We start from the raw sequence: 19,159 nt of genomic DNA, 5'->3' as shown, positions 1-19,159 counted from the left end.
CGGAGGCAGAATGTACAGCAGAATGAAAACTTCTGAAATTCAACTCAACTCATTTTATTTCATATTTCTTACAAAGTGTTCAAGGTGATATATTGTTTCTGCCCTTTATTTTATCTTAGCAATAACCCCGCGAAATAGACAGGTCTTAAAATAATTATAAATGTTAACCTTTGCATAAGACTGAGAAAATACATTTGAATTTCCATAGGAGGAAATTGTATGGAAAAGGAGTTTCTCCTATACAAAGAACAACATCAAAAAGCATGGAGAATATCTAGTTTCAAAGAGAAGTCAGAAAAAAAAATACTGGGTTCTTGAACAAATTTGATTTCAAGAATAAAATGAATTTAAAAAAATCAATCAGAAGACTGCATGCACACAAAATGAACATTATATGCCTAAAAAGGTTCCTTCCTGAAATCTCCATAGGAAAACAAGTATGAAGTCTATAAAATGTCTCTTCCTGAAAGAAAAGAAAAGAAAGAGGTTCCTAAACAGGGGTGGGATTCAAAAATTTTTTACTACCGGTTCTGTGGGCATGGCTTGGTGGGTGTGACAGGGGATTACTGTAAAATCCGCATTCCTTCCTGATCAGCTGGGACTTGGAAGGCAGAGAATAGATGTGGGCAGGGCCAGTCAGAGGTGGTATTTACCAGTTCTCTGAACTACTCAAAATTTCAGCTATCGGTTCTCCAGAACTGGTTGGAACCTATTGTATCAACTCTGCTCCTATCATTATAACAACTATCTAGCTACCAGCCCACACTTCTCCAGTTTCAGCTCTCGTATGCCTTTACAGATTCTAATTTACCAAAAAGATTTATTTTTTATAGGTTGTATATGAGAAGAAAAGAGAGACTGAGCATCATAGTGTAATGATTAAACTGTTGGGCTGGGAGCAGGGCACTGAAGCCACTTAGGTGATCTTCATCTCATTCCTAATCTCAGGAGCATGCACTGAAGGCTTCATGTTGCTGTGATCCAGGCAAGTGCAGTGCAAGTAAGTGGACCCTGTAACTAAGCAGCGGGGTGGTGGTGGTGGAGGATGAATTGAAGGGTGGGTATATGAGAGGAAAAGAATATGTAATTGCTTATATCATGTCCAGTAACAGCAAAACATCTAACTTCAACTGATTTCAGAATGCTAAACAGGATTGGATCGGATTAGAACTTGGATGAGAAATCACTAAGAAATATTGGAGCTGTCAGCTTGTTTGCAAAGTCAAAGAAATAATCTCTAAGAAGGCAGCAGCCAAAAACCACCTCTGTAGAGTTGCCAAAAAAAATTGCACAGGTTGTGTCTACAAAGTCACTGGAAAACAGCCTTGTCTGGACTTTAATATTTTAGCACACATACTCCTTGACTTTTTTCTCTACTAACTGATACATAAAAATCTTACTTAATAATGACTTAAACTCAATGTGCTTCCTATATAAATCTTTAGTACACGAAACGATGGTAACAAAGCCAATATCAGCATTATTCAGTATGGATCATAATGGAGTAAAAAGATTGTCCTAGGATCCCTATCCATCTTCATTGCTATGCTGACTCTAATTATTATATTAAAAATAATTATAATAAAACTGTCATCCATAGTGACAAATGCAATTTACAGTAATTGTAGCACAAGATTACATTGCAGTGACAAAAAGCCTGGTGAGCAAAGTTGCTTCCTCTCTTGGCTAGGAATGAAATGTTTATAAAGTATTGTGTTTATGGAGCTGTATGCAGAAATGTTCCATTTTTATGGCATTAGATATGTCCAAGTGAGATCAATGCTGATCCAATTACAGTGAGGACTGTTGCTATCATAACTAGCAAGTAAACAATGTCATCAATCAGCAGATCAGAAATTTCATCGCAATGACAGCTTTGAAATCCTTTCAAGCATGCAAGCACTAAATGCTTCCTGGAGCAATAAAAGAACCAGAACTACAGACCAGTAATGACAGAAGCATTCTTTTCATTTGTAACTGTCATGCAAAATTCTTCAAAACCCATAACCTTGATAGTCTAAACTAGAGGCATGCTCCACTTATAAATGGCATCTTGGGGGGAGTTTTTAAAAGGTAGCCTATTCCACCACTGAAATTATCTTGTAAAGCTCTACAGAGATTTCACTCAGCACACAGATGCTAGATATGCAACTAACTTTTTAAACTTTATGTGCATGTTAAAAGATAGGAACAGTAGAAACAGCATCAGTGAAGAATTCCTAGAGAGATCAACAAGGTGTCAACCCTGAAGCAAACCAGGCTGAGGCCATCTTTGAGGTTTCATGGTTGCCACAAGGCAGAGGTGCTGGCAGGTTGCACATGCCTAATCCATTCAGATACCCAGAAGATACAAAAGTCTGAGAAATGAGATTCAGGACAAACAGGAACCAATCCCTGAATCCTCTTCTACAGCCTCCCAAACTTCACTGCTAAACTCATGACAAACTACTGAGAAATGAAGGCAAAATGTTCAATCCTCATCAACAAACAAAAATATTAACGAAGAATGTCTTTTTTAGTCTTAACATATCAAAAATGAAAACCACTCCTCCACCACCACTCACTTAACCGAATACTGTTCCCTATCATTAACCATGATGAATTAGGATTCAATGGGCATGTTGCGGCAGGACTGATTCAACCATCCTTTTCATCCTTCGCATCAGCAACTACACTATATTGCCAAAAGTATTCGCTCACCTGCCTTTACTTGCATATGAACTTATTGTAAGTGACATCCCATTCCTAATCCATAGGGTTCAATATGCCGTCTGTCCACCTGTTGCAGCTATAACAGCTTCAACTCTTCTGGGAAGGCTGTCCACAAGGTTTAGGAGTGTGTTTATGGGAATTTTTGACCATTCTTCCAGAAGCGCATTTGTGAGATCACACACTGATGTTGGACGAGAACGCCTGGTTCTCAGTCTCCCCTCTAATTCATCCCAAAGGTGTTTTATTGGGTTGAGGTCAGGACTCTGTGCAGGCCAGTCAAGTTCATCCACACCAGACTCTGCCATCCATGTCTTTATGGACCTTGCTTTGTGCACTGATGCACAGTCATGTTGGAAGAGGAAGGGGCCACAAAGTTGGGAGCATGGAATTGTCCAAAATGTCTTGGTATGCTGAAGGATTCAGAGTTCCTTTCACTGGAACTAAGGGGCCAAGCCCAGCTCCTGAAAAACAACCCCACACCATAATTCCCACTCCACCAAACTTTACACTTGCCACAATGCAATCAGACAGATACCGTTCTCCTGGCAACTGCCAAACCCAGACTCGTCCATCAGATTGCCAGATGGAGAAGTGCAATTCGTCACTTCCGAGAGCACGTCTCCACTGCTCTAGAGTCCAGTGGCGGCATGCTTTACACCACTGCATCCCATGCTTTGCATTGCACTTGGTGATGTATGGCTTGGATGCAGCTGCTCAGCCATGGGAACCCATTCCATGAAGCTCTCTGCATACTGTTCTTGAGCTAATCTGAAGGCCACATGACGTTTGGAGGTCTGTAGCGATTGACTCTGTAGAAAGTTGGCAACCTCTTTGCACTATGCGCCTCAGCATTCGCTGACCCCGCTCCGTCAGTTTACGTGGCCTACCACTTCGTGGCTGAGTTGATGTCGTTTCCAAACACTTCCACATTCTTATAATAGAGCTGACAGTTGACTGTGGAATATTTAGGAGCGAGGAAATTTCACGACTGGATTTGTTGCACAGGTGGCATCCTATCACAGTTCCACGCTGGAAATCATTGAGCTCCTGAGAGCAACCCATTCTTTCACAAATGTTTGTAAAAACAGTCTGAATGCCTAGGCACTTAATTTTATATACCCATGGCCATGGAAGTGATTGGAACACCTGATTCTGATTATTTGAATGGGTGAGCGAATACTTTCGGCAATATAGTGTATCAAGAGCTGATGTAGAGCAAATGAATAGCATTTAGATGTGTCTGCCTCGGGTGCTGAATTCACTTCAGGTACCAAAATAGTGTATACATTAACTCATACAGAAATGGTGGTGGTGGTGGTGGTGATTGATGATTCACAGTCATGCAGTGGTTAGATTGCAAGCTAATTATGCTGACTGCCAGCAGTTCGATCCTCACTGGTTCAAGGTGGACTCAGCCTTCTATCCTTCCAAGGTCAGTAAAATGAGGACTCAGATTGTTGGGGGCAATATGCTGACTCTGCAAACTGCTTAGAGATGCCTATAAAGCACTGTGAAGCGGTATGTAAGTCTAAGTGCTACTATTGCTATGATAAAACTATCCAGGATAGATAGATCCCATTCTATAATAGTTTCCTGTACCAATTAAATCTTCCCTGACTGATATAGAATTATTATTTTTTAGCTTTGCTTATGTTCCATACTCACTGGTTGCTGAACAACTGGATGAAAAACTGCTGGTGACCTTCTACCCTGCACCATAGAGAATATTTTAACTTACTGCATCTGTGTATGGTTTGCCAATTGCACAGTGGCAGATCGGACAGCACTCCAGAGGGTTAACATCATTGGTTGCCCTTTCCCTTCTTTGGAAGAGCTTTATAGCTGCCGCTGCCTTAAGAAAGTTCAAAACATTCTTAAAGCTCCATCTCATCCTTTTTTAACTTTTACCATCTGGTACAGGATAATAAAAACAAACAGAAATAGGCTGAAAAACAGCTTCTATCCCAGGGCAGTAACCATATTGAATTCTATTGTATAGTGCAATACTAATGCAATATCAGGTTTTCAATTCAATTGTATAGAATGTGAAGGATGTGTGTTTGTGTTTTATTTGTATAGTTATAATGTACACTGAAAATGGCATTTAATTTCATTGTACGAGGTGCAATGACAATATAAACTAAACAATTCAAAGTTGACAATTATGGTGAAACCATTTAATTCAGAATTAGAATAAACATTAACAGGTTCACTATCATTTAATTAATATAATCACAACTATATTCAAGCACAGAATTAATAAGGGCAAAACATTGCATGCTGGCTATCGATGTCAGAAGAGCCACAGTGTCTAGAAATAATCAGTTCAGATATGTGTTGCTACAGCTTGACAGGGAATGCACAATGTTTGACAAGAAAGTAAGATGTCAACATAATGAACATTCTGCTTCCCAGGGAGTTTGTGATTGCCAAGAGTAGAATATTGTTATCAGAGTTCGGGGGATTTTTCTCTATAAAACAAGCTGTCCTACTTTGTTCTTTGTGACACACATCACTCTCAATGTTCAATGATGATATATTGCTCTACTTTGGACATTACCAGCTAACCCCAAGAGGCAGAGGGTATGCTGCTACAGAACTTAAGGGGAAACATAACTACAGAATACCAGCTTTGAATTAGTTCCTAAAGAAATATGACAAAATGTTTACAAGTCAATCACATTATAAAGAAATGTCTCAAGTCTATAAAACACAAGCCATTGTGTTGCAATCTTGCCTCTACTTTGCTACCAGAGAGATCTTTAAAAGATTTCAGTATCTGGCACCCAGATTTTGAAGTATTTCATTCAATCACTGCAGATCTGTCACACTGCACATAATTAACTTGTAATGAAGTGTCATTTTACTTCAAGGGAAGTGGGTGCCACATTGTAGCATATCAATTTATCTCTAGAATATCCAATATGTTCTCACCGAAAATAGAGTGTTCTTTTGCAGTTTATCAGGCTTTCTCATTCCTCCCCCAACTTATTTTTTTTTAACTTTGGAAGAATTTTAAAAATATATGCTATAAAGTGATCTATCATCCTGTGGCATAAGAAATGTGAGGGAATGAAGCATGTATTTTGCCTATGAGCTGAATGTTTCTTTGCTTTTTAGTCCCATGTACCCTAGTTTAGTATGGAACGTTCTGTACATATTTTTGCCACTTTTTTCTTCCAGATGGAAACTGGTTTTACGGTGATCTGCCTGGATTTGGGGTGGGGGTAGTTGAGGGTAAATCATGCTTTATATGAAATGACATAATAGTTTTATCACACAGAATGTTCCCCAAACTAATGTTTAGCTATATACACTACACTTTTTATTAGAACACAAAGCCATCCATGAATCACAGGAACAAACCTCTCATTTAATAATTAACTACAAGAATTACAGCTGAAATTCTGGATAAACAGATACTCCCCAATGACTGGGGGGGGGGGGAGGAAAATACTAACAAGCACATTCTGGAGCTATTTCTCCAGATATGTTTTGAGTTCTTATATCCTCTTTAACTTTTTATCAGTTGGCAGCTTATCCAATAAATACAGGTAGTCCTCAATTTATGACCATAACTGAGACCAGAACTTCTGTTGCTAAGCAAGGCAGTTATTAAGTGAATCACACCCAATTTTACAATGTTTTTTTGCCATGGTTAAGAGAATCAGTGCAGTTGTTAAGTGAATCATGTGGTCATTAAGCCAGTCTGGACTTCTCCATTGACTTTGCTTATAAGAAGCCAGCTGGGAAGATTGCAAATAGTGATCACATGACCCCAGAGCACTGCAACCATCATAAATATGCCTGCTGACAAGCCCCCCGAATTTTGACCACAAGATGGGGATGTTGTGACAGACATATGAGGAACAGCTGTAAGTCACTTTGTTCAGTGCCACAATAACTTCCAATGGCCACTAAACAAATGGTTGTAAGTTGAGAAGTACCGTATTTTTGGAGTATAAGACACACCAAGATTTTGAAGAGGCAAATTTAAAAAAAAGGTTTTGCATTCTGCAGACCTCCCAAAAATGGCCTTTTATTTGGCAAAACAGGCCCATTTTCTTCAAAAAAAAAGGGCATGAATAGCCTTTAAGAGGCTTGTAAAGTGCTCCTGTGGGCAAAAATGAGCAAAAAACGGCCCATTTTTCACTCACTTCTGCCCTCCCCAGGCCCCAGGAGCATTCTGGAAGCCTTCTAAAGGCTATATACGGTCATTTTGGTGAAGGGGGCAGGGTTTCGAGAGGCAAAAAATGCTGTATTCAGTGTATAAGACACACCCAGATTTTCAGCCTCTTTTTTGAGGGAAAAAGGTGTGTCTTATACTCTGAAAAATACGGTACCTAGAAGATTATAATAATTTTCACCACCTAACTTTATCTACATGTCTATGGAGATTCTCAGTCATCCGGGTCATGGTTGTCCTAAAGGTGCTTTTTCAGGACTTTCTGGTTTTTCTTTGAAGACGTTTCACTTCTCATCCCAGAAGCTTCTTCAGCTCTCGCTGGATGGTGGAAAATGGAAGGATTTATACTCCTAGGAAGGCCTGCCTTGTATAAAGAGTGTAAATCCTTCCCACCATCCAGCCAGAGCTGAAGTGAAAGGGTTAGGGTTAGGGTTAGGGAAAAACCAAAAAAGTCTAGTTGCCTTTTGAAAAAGCAGCTTTGGGACTTTACCTACCGCATAGCAGCAGTAGGCCACATAATCAGACAAGTCAGCTTACAAATCTGTAACAGCTGTCTAAATCAAAGATACTCTGATTGGTATTTCTCTGGAAGGCTGTTTTTCCGCTACTGCTACTTGGAGCAGCCATCAGTGGGTGTATCAAAACATATTGCAGAGGCCTGGCAGGTTTAAGAAAGTAAGAGTGAGAGAATATTTTGAAGACACTGCTTAGCGGATAAACAGCCAATGGACACAGCATGCATTTCCTTCTTAAAGACTATGGCCCAGTAGATTGTTCATATAATCAAAGATTATGATACAGATCTCTCCCAGTAGATTGTTCATATAATTCATATATTCCTTAAAGAAAGGGACAAACAAAATAAAAATTTGCGCAATTTGGTTCCGTCTCAAATTTCCTAAGAAAACCCTTAGGAATATAGTTGCTGGAATATGATGCAGAGCCAGCATGCAGTTGTCAAGGGGGAACATTAGATTGCCAAGGCCTTATGTTGCCTACGAAAACAGTGCTTTCCACATTTTTAGAGGCCACACCACAATATAAACCTGCACATCATTGGTTAAGAAGTCAATGCCGGTGAGACACACTTACCATGTTTCCTCAAATATAAGACAGGGTCTTATTTTCTCCCCCCCTCCGAAAGAAGGGCTTGGCCTTATTTTTGGGAAGGTCTTATTATTATTTTTGAAGTGCTAGAGGCAGCGAGCATGGTCACCTCATGACTGCTGCTATGTTGCAATATTTGGGGGAGGGCTTATTTTGTGTGGTGTGTGATTCATATATATGTATGTATGTGTATGTATACACACACACACACACCAGAAAACACCGTTTCACCCACCGAGGCTTCCTTCCTCCCTCCCCGCTCCCCCCCCCCCCAAACCCTTACAATCCAGGCCTTCAACACAAATCTCACTAGCACTTAACAAAACGGGGAGGGGCTACGGTCGGCCTCAAGGACTGAGCAAGCTCCCAGCTCCGGGGCTTTTCCAAAGCAGCAGCACCTCGATAGAGCTAAGGATAGAGAGAGTTCTAGCCGGCGTCACGGGGGAGGCCACCGACCTCCCAACCAAAGAAAGAAGGAAACCTCGTCTCGGGGGCGACTCCGTCATTCGCCAGCCCATCTCCGCCCCCAGCTTTGAAGACGGAGGAGTGGAAGACCCGGGCGACGTGCTGCTACGACTACTAGAGGTCAGGAAAGGCGGCTAGGAAGGCCCGCCAAAAGGCAATTTTCCCCCTTCCGGAGAAGTCGAGCGAGCCTTCACAGTCCCCTGCCCGCAGCGAGGCAACCCACCGGCGGGCGACATTCCCGGGGATTCCCCGGCTCGGCCGGCCCCCAACCTCTTATTCTCCTTTCCTACTCACCGCGCTGAGCTTCTGCTTCGCCCAGAGAGGCAGCCGGTTAAAACGACAGCCGAAAGAGGAGGAGCAGGAAGCGGACCTCCTGCCAGCAGGATACCTTCCCTTGCCGCCCGGCAGGGTGATGTCCCGTCCCCGTTTCGCACACCCACAGCTGCGGTCCGGCTGGAGCTCGCTGCTTGGCCGAACGGCGCTTAAACAGCTACTAGGCGCGTAAGGGTCAGGGGCTATTTGCCCTTCAATTCCCAAGTATTGGAGGATCCGATCGAGGTCTCCGCTGGCTCTAGCAGAAATCCGATCTCCGGGCGCAATGCGTCGTCCCAACTTTCATGCCCAAACGGGCTTCCGAAGAAGAGAGAAGGCGCCTTTAATCTGTGGGTGGCATCGCAGCCACCTCCACGTTTTGCAGATGGGAAAAAAACCCACCCCCGGACTGATTTTTTTAATGCATAAGTTTGATTTTGTTTCATGATTTTCCACGGCCCTGCCTCCCCCCCCTTCCTTGGCAATATCCAAGAGAAATGTAGGAAGCTGATCTGCAGGTCACGTTGTCTGTCTATCTGTCTCAGGAAGGGCAAGCTCCCCTCTCCTTCCCACCCACCTCATAGAGCAGAGAGTGTGACAGGTGAAAATAGGGGAGACCAACTTTTCTTTTTATCTCTCTCTTTTCCTTTCCATCCTGCTTGTAAAGAAGGAAATAAGCCTTTGATATCTGCCAGCATCCCTCTTCAAGTGTTAACAAAACTATACATGTAGGAAAGCGCTGAATTTAAGAGCTATCCTGGGTTAAATTGTATGCCTGTCTAATTTATTGTGTCATTGATACAGTGGCCAGTCAGATGCTCTAAAAAGCCCAAAGTTCATCATTTGTGATTGGCATTCAGGTACTGCCTCTGACCCTGGAAGAACCCTCATCATGACTAGGTGCCATTGATAATCGTATCTTAAATGAATATATTTCCATTTTGAAACTGGTATAGAAAAAGGTTACCATATGGCCAAGTTGACAGCCAGCAACTAGAGAACCAGTTTGTATGCCTACTTAGATTTATCATGCTTCCCATTTAGAAATATGGTTGACTTTGCTTTATTTAAAGCAAAGTTAAAAAAATAAAATTAGTGTTATGTTTATTTTAAAGGTGCTTCTTGTTTGTACAAGTTCACCAATTTAGATTCTATTCTAAATATTTTATTTCTGTAAACAATTTTGTTAAAATCAGGTTGCAAATGTTTCAATGTAACAATATTTATGTAAATCACAGTAAGTCACTGTTGCACAAGAAGTTATGAAATGCTTTACTGTTACTAAATAATTATCACGAGATGACTAGTTTTAAACAGTAATACGTCTTGCATATAGAAATCTAAAGTAAACATATGACATACAGACAGCTGTGAAAATACTTTCATAGTATTATGAATATATATATATACACACACACATACATACATACATACATACATACATACATACATACATATGTCCATCCATCCGCACAGGGAGGGAGGGATGAAAGGTGGGTGCAACAGTGTTTAAAAATGGTCACGATCACTTGATAAAGAAACTACAGAGCAATATGAATTAATTCCCGCTTTATTATGAAAATTGATCTTTCGCAGAGGTGTCAAACTCACGTCATGTCAGGTGATTGTGACTTCCCCCCCCCTTTGCTAAACTGGGAGTGGGCGTGGCCAGTGAGTGACACATCCGGCCCATGGGCTATGAATTTGATATCCCTGTGCTAGATCAATGCAATTGAAATATTTTTCTAGAAGAAACCTTGTTAATGCTATTGCACAAAGGTCAGTCTGGATCTCACTGGTAGTAGTAGATACATGGGTGCCCAAATATTGAAATATTCCTTAAACCAGTCAAGAGGTACTAACCGAATCTTAACCTACTAATATATTTATAAAGCTTAATGAAATTTGAAATCTTTGACTAGTTAAGGTTTGTTAAATAGTGTTATGAATACATATTGTATGAACGTGGGTGATATTTTCCCTAGGTATAGCAGGAATTTTGCAGTATCCAAACCTTTCCATAAAAGCTTATGATCACAGGTCAGTTAATAAAAGTAAACTCTAGATTATATAGTGTAATACTAATACTAAAGATAATACTATTGATTTTTTCAGAGCTTTATTTAGGTCAGCTAGTATTTATTTTCTATAGACAATATATCAAATTACATGGAATGCTTTCTTAAATATACTTAGCAGAAAACAAAGGATCTTTACTAATTCCTGGACCTGGGAGGGCTGTGTGTGCATTGCAAGATGTCTGGAATCACACAGATCCAAAAAAGCCACATTATGGCCTCTTGTGAAATCAGCCTTTGATTCCTGTATTGGATTGTTTTCCAAATCATATTCATTTTCCAGTTAAAATATTGTTGGGAGAAATGTCCTTCTGGATTCAGCTCCAAGTGGGAAAAAGACACTGGAAACATGGAGGCTGTTTGGAAAGATGGTTTAATGGTGGACAGGACCACATGGCTTGAGGTCCTGGGAAAAAAGGTGATCACATGCTTCAAGGTGTTGAGTGAAGAAGAAGAGAGGAAGAAGGGGCTTGCTGGGTTTTTTATACTCTGTTCGGCCCCACCTCACTGTTTCCTGTTTCTGTGTAAGAATTGTATTCTGATTGGTTGTCAGACTCCCATGTGCCATGCAGGGGAGGCTGTGTTTTGAGTCCCAAGCTTGGTTGAGTTTCAAAATGCCATGTGGTGAGTTTCTGTAGAAAACTAATCCTATCTTTGTTATGCAGAGTAAACTAGCTCAGGACCCCTAATGGCCCATTGAGAAAGATGGGGCTATTAAGAGTGAGTCTGTCTCCCGCCTAAAAACTTGTTTCTCCATTTCTTATCCGGGGAAATATAATATTCTGCCTTTTCAATATTTTCTAAGATATTTCATTCTTCTAGGAGAGGGATGGGTGCTAACTTCCTACAGTATCTTATCAGATTTTGGCAGAGAGTTTGAGTATTCCGTGTCCTTGTCTCCATTTCCTGGTCACCTGAACTGTTGCAACCCAGATTAGGTAGCTGTTATACCAACTAAACTACAGTATATACAGGTGAAACTCGAAAAATTAGAATGTCGTGCAAAAGTTCATTTATTTCAGTAATGCAACTTAAAAGGTGAAACTAATATATGAGATGACTCATTACATGCAAAGCAAGATAGTTCAAGCTGTGATTTGTCATAATTGTGATGATTATGGCTTACAGCTCATGAAAACCCCAAATCCACCATCTCAGAAAATTAGAATATTACATGCAATCAATAAAACAAGGATTGTACATAGAACAATATCAGACATCTGAAAAGTATAAGCATGCATATGTTCTCAGTACTTGGTTTGGGCCCCTTTTGCAGCAAGTATTGCCTCAATGTGGAGTGGCATGGAAGCTATCAGCCTGTGGCACTGCTGAGGTGTTATGGAAGACCAGGATGCTTCAATAGCGGCCTTCAACTCTTCTGCATTGTTCGGTCTCATGCCTCTCATCTTTCTCTTGGCAATGCCCCATAGGTTTTCTATGGGGTTCAAGTCAGGTGAGTTTGCTAGCCAATCAAGCACAGTAATCCAACAGTCATTGAACCAGATTTTGGTGCTTTTGGCAGTGTGGGCAACTGGAAAATGAAGCCAGCACCCCCATAAATATCGTCTGCAGAAGGAAGCATGAAGTGTTCTAAAATCTCCTGGTAGACGGCTGCGTTGATCCTGGTCTTAATGAAGCACAGTGGTCCAAAGTCCTGTTGCTTAGTGGTCCAAAGTCCTCTTTTCTGATGAGAGCAACTTTTGCATCTCATTTGGAAACCAAGGACCCAGAGTATGGAGGAAGAACGCAGAGGCACACACTACAAGATGCTTGAAGTCCAGTGTGAAGTTTCCACAGTCTGTGTTGACTTGGGGAGCCATGTCATCTGCTGATGTTGGTCCACTGTGCTTCATTAAATCCAGGGTCAATGCAGCTGTCTACCAGGAGATTTTGCAGCACTTCATGCTTCCTTCTGCAGACGAGCTTTATGGGGATGCTGACTTCATTTTCCAGCAGGACTTGGCACCTGCCCACACTGCCAAAAACCAAAAACTGGCTCAATGACCGTGGGATTACTGTGCTTGATTGCCCTCTCCATTCTTCCTCCATACTCTGGGTCCTTGATTTCCAAATGAGATGCAAAAATTGCTCTCATTCAATTAGCATTTCTTGCTCACACTGAGATGCAGCTTCATGGGAAAGCGAAACCAAGGAGACAGGCAAATCGGTGGCCTACTATATTCGGGAAGCCCAGCCCAAGTGGGCGGTGGCCTTGTAAGGTAGGCAAGAGAGCGCGGCAGCAGTAGGAACCATGCAGGGATGTTGCAGACGGCTGGGTCAATTCACTTTTGGTTTAATTACGCAGCCGGCTGCAAGTAGGCTAAGCGGCTGCGGTGGACGAAAGATAAGCCAGCTGACATGGAGCCACCGTGAGAGCGTCCTGCATAGATTTGAATCTGCGGCTGGCATCGTTCGCCTTTACCCTTCAGGCTGTAAGATTTCCGGCAAGGTTGGGAGAATCGGAGTGTAGGAGGGCGTTCCCTTGTTTCCTGGATTACTAAATTCATTGCTAAGTGATGGACAAACGCTTTAACTTGTTTGTACCCGCTTCCTGGAAAAAAAAATACTGAACTTTTAAAAGAATGCAATTGCTTTAGTACTGTAGCAACTTCATCAGTGTAAAGTAGACAGAACGAGCATATTTAAGACTGAGGCCCCGTGTAGTTTCCAGTAGCGTGTTCACTGGAGTCCGGTTCAAATTCCAATGTTACCTTCGTGGGTTTGGCAGTTTCCCTGCTGTTTTTCAGCCTGACTTCCTCATTTGTAAAATTTCTTCCTCTTTTTTTTACTAGCGGTCTTATGGAGATAGATTGTTGTATAAAACACAGGTTATTTAATTTAGCTTCTCAAATAGTATAAGTCTGAGAAAGGTGTCATAAAAGTAGGTATTCTTTGTTTTATTAAAAAAAAAAAGTCAAAATAATTTTCTAATAGAATGGGAATGTTTATGACTCCACTACGTTCTGACTAGTGGTCTTATAGTAGAAGATACTTTTGAGTATTACACAAGAACTGCAGTAATACACAGAAACAAGTACTACAACCTAATATTCATATTATGCTAAGTAAGCCATGAATTGTTGTATAATACAAAAGTTAATGTATTTAGCTCCCCAAATGGTATAAGTCTGACAAAATGGTCTGACAAAGCAGTCATAAAAATTGGTATTCTTTGTTTTATAAAAAAAAGTCAAAGACTTTTCTAAGAGAATTGGAATGATTTCCTCTGATTTATGACTCCACTATGTTCCCATAGTTTGCTAAAGCAAAAACCACGGTTTACAATAAACAAAGATTAAGCCAAAATCAAACCAAATTGATTAAAATAGAATAGGAACCAGTCTGTCTTATTCAACCAACATGTGGTTTGATACTTTAGTTTCATGGATTAAGCCGACACAGTTTTTCTATTGTAAAACATATCCTAAGTTGCTGCCTTTGAGCAGAGTAAAGGAATAATATATGAAATTCATGTGATCTGGGCGGCCTACAAATCTCAATAAAATCACAAAAAAAAAAAAAATCACAAATCTGGAAAACTCCTCTGGGGTAAATATACAGACAGCATGTCTGGACTCTGCTTGTCCATTTAAGTGCTTGGTCAATTCATTGATTATCTAGCTGGTGTTGTTGCCCAGCAGCACTTAGAAGCAAATTAGTGCTTTGATTAATCATGTCAGAATCTGTAATATTATTGTTAACTTTTTTCTTTTCTTATTTTATAGTTCCAAAAACCAGGAGACAAATTGTTTGCCACTTTTCCACAGCTGAGGATCACAATGTCTCCTATCAACAGCTCAAAGATTTGTTGAAATCAAAGGCCATCCGGCTTATTGATGTTAGAGAAAAATGGGAAATTGCAGAGCATGGAAAAATTCCTGGCTCAATCCATATTCCATGTAAGTTGCTGCTGGGTGATTTACAGCAGGGGAAAAACAAAAGTCCAGTTCATTGTATATAAGGGGGGGAAACATGAAATTATCTTATGTGCAGTACTTTCTGGACTTGGATTTGTGCAGCAGGCCAACTGTTATCATCCAGAGAAGTCGAGGTAAAACAAAATGGGCAACAAAACATACATCACTACACAGGTCCTGTCACTTGCGTACTTGTGTCCAGCATTGGGATACAAATAGAAAAGGGCAAGATTTGCATTGTGATGTAATTCTGTCTGTGTGTGTGCGCGCGCGCATGTGCGCATGCCATTGTGGCACATGGGATCCCTATTTAGTGACTCAATTTTATGCTTAGCATGAAAATGGCACTCCCGCCAATGGATCATCATAAAAAGACCAATTAAATCAATGGAGATTGTTTATTTTTTACAGTGGGGGAAGTTTTGAAAGCTTTACAAATGGACTCAGAACATTTCAAAGAGAAATACGATCAAGATATGCCTTCTAAATCAGATCATGTAATGTTTTCCTGTCTTGCTGGAGTGAGAAGTAAACAGGCTATAGCTGTTGCAAAATCATTGGGTTTTAGCAGGTAAGCATAAAGCAATTAGGAAAGGTGTATATATATATATAAATAAATTGGTGTAGTTTTATTGAAAATGAGCTGTTTCTAATTTGATTTCTAAATATTCTGGACTTAAAAGGAGAAATACAAGTCATGGGGAAAGTGTTTATTCTTAAGTATTTTGCTCCTAAAATGCAATGGATAGGATTGATCCAATAAATAGCAGCTAACAGTTTCTGAATAACTCATCTCACCACCCTCACCACCCTCCAGGCCTTCCGCATAGCCCTTAAAAGCTGGCTGTTCCGACAGGCCTGGGGCTAAAGACTTGCAACCCCACTCGAATGGTATGACTGTTGTGCTTTTTAACGGTGTATGGTTTTTCATGTTTGTAACTTGTCTGTTCTCCCCTCCCTTGAATTGTGAGCCGCCCTGAGTCCCCTCAGGGAAAAGGGCGGCATACAAATAAAGTAAAAATCTAAATCTAAATCTGAAAATCTAAAACTAAGAAAAAATGTACTATGGATGTTCTAAATCAATTAAGAGATCATTTTTTCCCCAACAAACACTAACTTGCATTCAAAACATTTGATTCTACAGAAATTTTCTTATTCCTGCCCCCCCCCAAATATGATTGTAGAAGGAAAAACAGTGCCATCATGTACCGTGTTTCGCCAAAAATAAGACAGTGTCTTATTTTCTTTTGAACCCCCTCCATCAGAAATAAACACTAGGCCTTATTTTAAAGGTGCAGGAGGCAGCGAATATGATCACCTCAGGGCTGCTGCTGTGTTACAATATTTTCAGTGAGGGCTTATTTTCGGGGAAGGCTTATTTTAGCGCATGCATTCAAAAGCCCAATTGGGCTAATTATCCAGGGGTCTTATTTTTGGGAAAACGGGGTATTTTATTCAGGACAAAGGTAATTCAGTATTTAAAACCTTGTGGCAAGACTCACATTTGCATCACTTTTATTTTCTATTATAGGCTTCCCCTTTTCCAGTTGGGTTTAAGATATTTTAAGGAATATTAATCCATTTTTAAATTGAAATACACTGCTTCTATATTATTCTTACCCCACAATTAAAAGAGGGTGTCATTATTCAGCTTTTTACTTAGCCAATTTAAAAAAAAAGAACAAACTTAGAAGTACTATGAGAAAATGGTTGTACCCTGTGAAATTCTACGTTTGGATTAAAGTATTCTAAGCCAAAATCTATTTAAAAATCCTAGCATAAATATCCAAAATAGAATAGAGTGACCAAGTACTAAGAATATCTCATTTAAAAACAAGTAAAGAAGCATTTTATTCTACATCCTTATATTTGCTATTATTCAAAATTACTTTATTATGTGGCTGATTTCCAAAAGCATTTAACTAGTATGATTCAAACTTTCTCACTACTTTATCTCTACTAAACATTGTTTACGTTTTGAGGAAGAGTAATTATGCATGGGTTTTTTTGTTCCCTTACATGGTATAAAATAAAATTATTATGCCAGAATGTTTCTCCCACATCTCTAGTCACCTTACTCTTAAGAAGATAATGATCCTGAAAGTGGTTTGTGCAATAAGAAGTGTTACAGAAGCTGTCTTGTGTGCTTTCAGAGTTCAGCATTTTCCTGGTGGCTACAAGGAATGGCTGGAGCATGAATCTTCAAAGAAGAAATGATATCTAGAATACACAAACTAGGTATTCTGAAAATGAAGAGAGGGTGACAGCTAATTCTATTTAATAAAGTGCATCAAGATATAAAAGGCATCTAGGCGTATTAAGACATGGCTATTTTGCCAACAAAGAAAAAAAGCTGAGATACGCTTCAAATGTTTGGCCTGGTTAACATGGAAATTTTTGTTTACATTTTAAAAACTAATTGAAATAGATTTAAGAAATAGACAATTGATCATTGCAATATATTTAGTAATAAATAATATTTAAGTAATATAAAGTGGAATTAAATTGTAGCTATTTATTAATCAAAATTTATATAGCTGCCCATCACATGAGAAACTATGTGTATCTTTGGAAATGAAACAAAAATGTACTATAAAAATGTTAAGCCCTTGGGAAAATGGCATTAAAATGTTTAGCCAGGTAATAGAAAGGACGTGTATTTTTCTTTCAACTTCATATTCAGGAATTAAGCCTTAGTTCATCTTGTTGTTCTTGACTTTCAACTATCTCTAGATATTAAATATTTGCAGAAATATTATGAAGAAATTTTATTTTTGTATATGCAGAGGGAAATGATTAGAGACCTACGTATTGTTTCTGTGATAAGGTTTCCATATGCAACTTTTAAATTAGGGACACAATCTATTTCTACATGAACAACTTCTGGAAAATTGCTGAGAGATTACATAAGATGAAAACTTTGGATTTCCAGTACAATGCGCTATATGCTGAATGGTATGAGGACCATTCTAATCCCATGTTAAGATAATGAAACTGGTAAAATTTTGTTAACTCATTTGAAGTTGGCTCTCCCAACTTCTGGTGTATGTTTATCTTCTCATAGCCAAAGAGAAAAAAGGCAAACACATTAGTTGCAACTTGTGATAAGGCACTCCAGAGAAATATTTTAATTTTTTAATAATTTTTAAAAATGCATTATGTGTACTTGTACTAATGCAGAACTTGTAAGAATTACTGCTTATGGTTCTGAAATAAAATAGTCAATGTTGTTAATTTCCAGTGTTTTATTCCTATGCAGTTTATTCCTATGCAGTTAGTCCATATTAGAAATAAAGTTAAAATCCTTAAGTTAACAAAGTAATTTCCAAAGCACAACACATGTGGTGTCTCAACCAATTCTGTTAGTAAATATGTGGGACAACATGACCAGCCTCAACAAAATTGGCCAAACTAAAAAGGGAACATGAAAAAGCTAAAAAAAAAAAAAATTCCTCACAATTGTTTTTGTAACTCAGTATCCAAACACTCTGTAAAAAAATAACTTCCAACACTTAAGTGCAGAGAGCCCAAGCGTTTGCATACAAAAACACTTTGGTTATCCTTAATTCAGTGACATATCAAGTACCGTATTTTTTGGAGTATAAGACCCGCCAAGATTTTGAAGAGGCAAATTAAAAAAAGTTTTTGCACTCTGCAGACCTCCCTAAAAAGGCCCGTTTTTCACGAAAACAGGCCTCTTTTTTTGGTCAAAGGAAGGGCATGCATAGCCTTTAGGAGGCTTATAGAGTGCTCTTGGGGACTGGTGGGGTCAAACATGAGCAAAAAGCGGGCCATTTTTCATCAAAAATGACATGCATAGCCTTTAGGAAGCTTATATAGTGCTCTTGGGGCTGGGGGGGGGCAAAAATGAGCAAAAACTGCCTATTTTTCACTCATTTTTGCCCTCCATAGCCCCCAGGAGCACTCTGAAAGCCTCCTAAAGGCTATGCACAGCCATTTTTGCAAAGGGTGTGGATTTTTCGGAGGCCAAAAATGCTGTATTCAGAGTATAAGACGCATCCAGATTTTCACCCATTTTTTGAGGGAAAAAGGTGCATCTTATACTCTGAAAAATACGTTTGAGGCAGGCACTGCTGCTTTTAGATCAAGTTTTAGAACAAGCACCATCTTTCAGCCAATGTTCCTTTGTTTGTATCGTGGCAGAATAATGCTCCCTTGGGTGAAAGGCATCTTAAAGCAGCCTTTCCCAACTGGCATCTTCACTATGTGTTGTACTTTGTAATCTCCCTAATCCTCCACTAACATGGCCATGTTAGCTGGCCTGAAGGCAACTGAAATCTAATACAGCCAGAAGGCATCATGTTGGGGGAGCTACTTTAGCCTGAAAGAGAGGCTACTGTTAACTCATTTTAGGGTCCCAA

General features: G+C 39.7%; 2 protein-coding genes across 2 annotated transcripts in view; one reads left to right on the top strand and one right to left on the bottom strand.

The window, feature by feature from the left end:
• Positions 1-8,848, bottom strand: part of USP45 (ubiquitin specific peptidase 45) — a 54,728-nt gene extending 45,880 nt beyond the window's left edge. Inside the window, exon 1 of the mRNA XM_087718723.1 lies at positions 8,765-8,848. The gene's annotated coding sequence lies outside the window, so the exon portion shown is untranslated. The remainder of the gene's footprint in view (positions 1-8,764) is intronic.
• A 4,227-nt stretch (positions 8,849-13,075) lies between these two features.
• Positions 13,076-18,006, top strand: LOC148045156 (thiosulfate sulfurtransferase/rhodanese-like domain-containing protein 3). Its single transcript, XM_087718722.1, has 4 exons — positions 13,076-13,292; positions 14,586-14,759; positions 15,189-15,348; positions 16,931-18,006. Exons 1-4 carry the CDS (start codon positions 13,112-13,114, stop codon positions 16,992-16,994), a joined length of 579 nt encoding a protein of 192 aa, XP_087574848.1. The 5' UTR covers positions 13,076-13,111; the 3' UTR covers positions 16,995-18,006.
• The last annotated feature ends 1,153 nt before the right edge of the window (positions 18,007-19,159 follow it).

This window comes from Thamnophis sirtalis, unplaced genomic scaffold (assembly GCF_051295495.1).
Source record: "Thamnophis sirtalis isolate CommonGarterSnake01/CBP01778 unplaced genomic scaffold, rThaSir2_p1.2 scaffold_6, whole genome shotgun sequence".
NCBI lineage: Eukaryota > Metazoa > Chordata > Lepidosauria > Squamata > Natricidae > Thamnophis > Thamnophis sirtalis.
The sequence above is the reverse complement of the archived record's forward strand: the minus strand, read 5'-3'. Positions and strand labels throughout refer to the sequence as shown.

Coding starts and splice junctions, on each gene's coding strand:
- LOC148045156 (XM_087718722.1), top strand. CDS start 13,112: ATGCAGGGATGTTGCAGACGGCTGGGTCAATTCACTTTTGGTTTAATT. Junction 14,760..15,188: donor TGGCTCAATCCATATTCCAT/GTAAGTTGCTGC, acceptor TATTTTTTACAG/TGGGGGAAGTTTTGAAAGCT. Junction 15,349..16,930: donor AAATCATTGGGTTTTAGCAG/GTAAGCATAAAG, acceptor GTGTGCTTTCAG/AGTTCAGCATTTTCCTGGTG.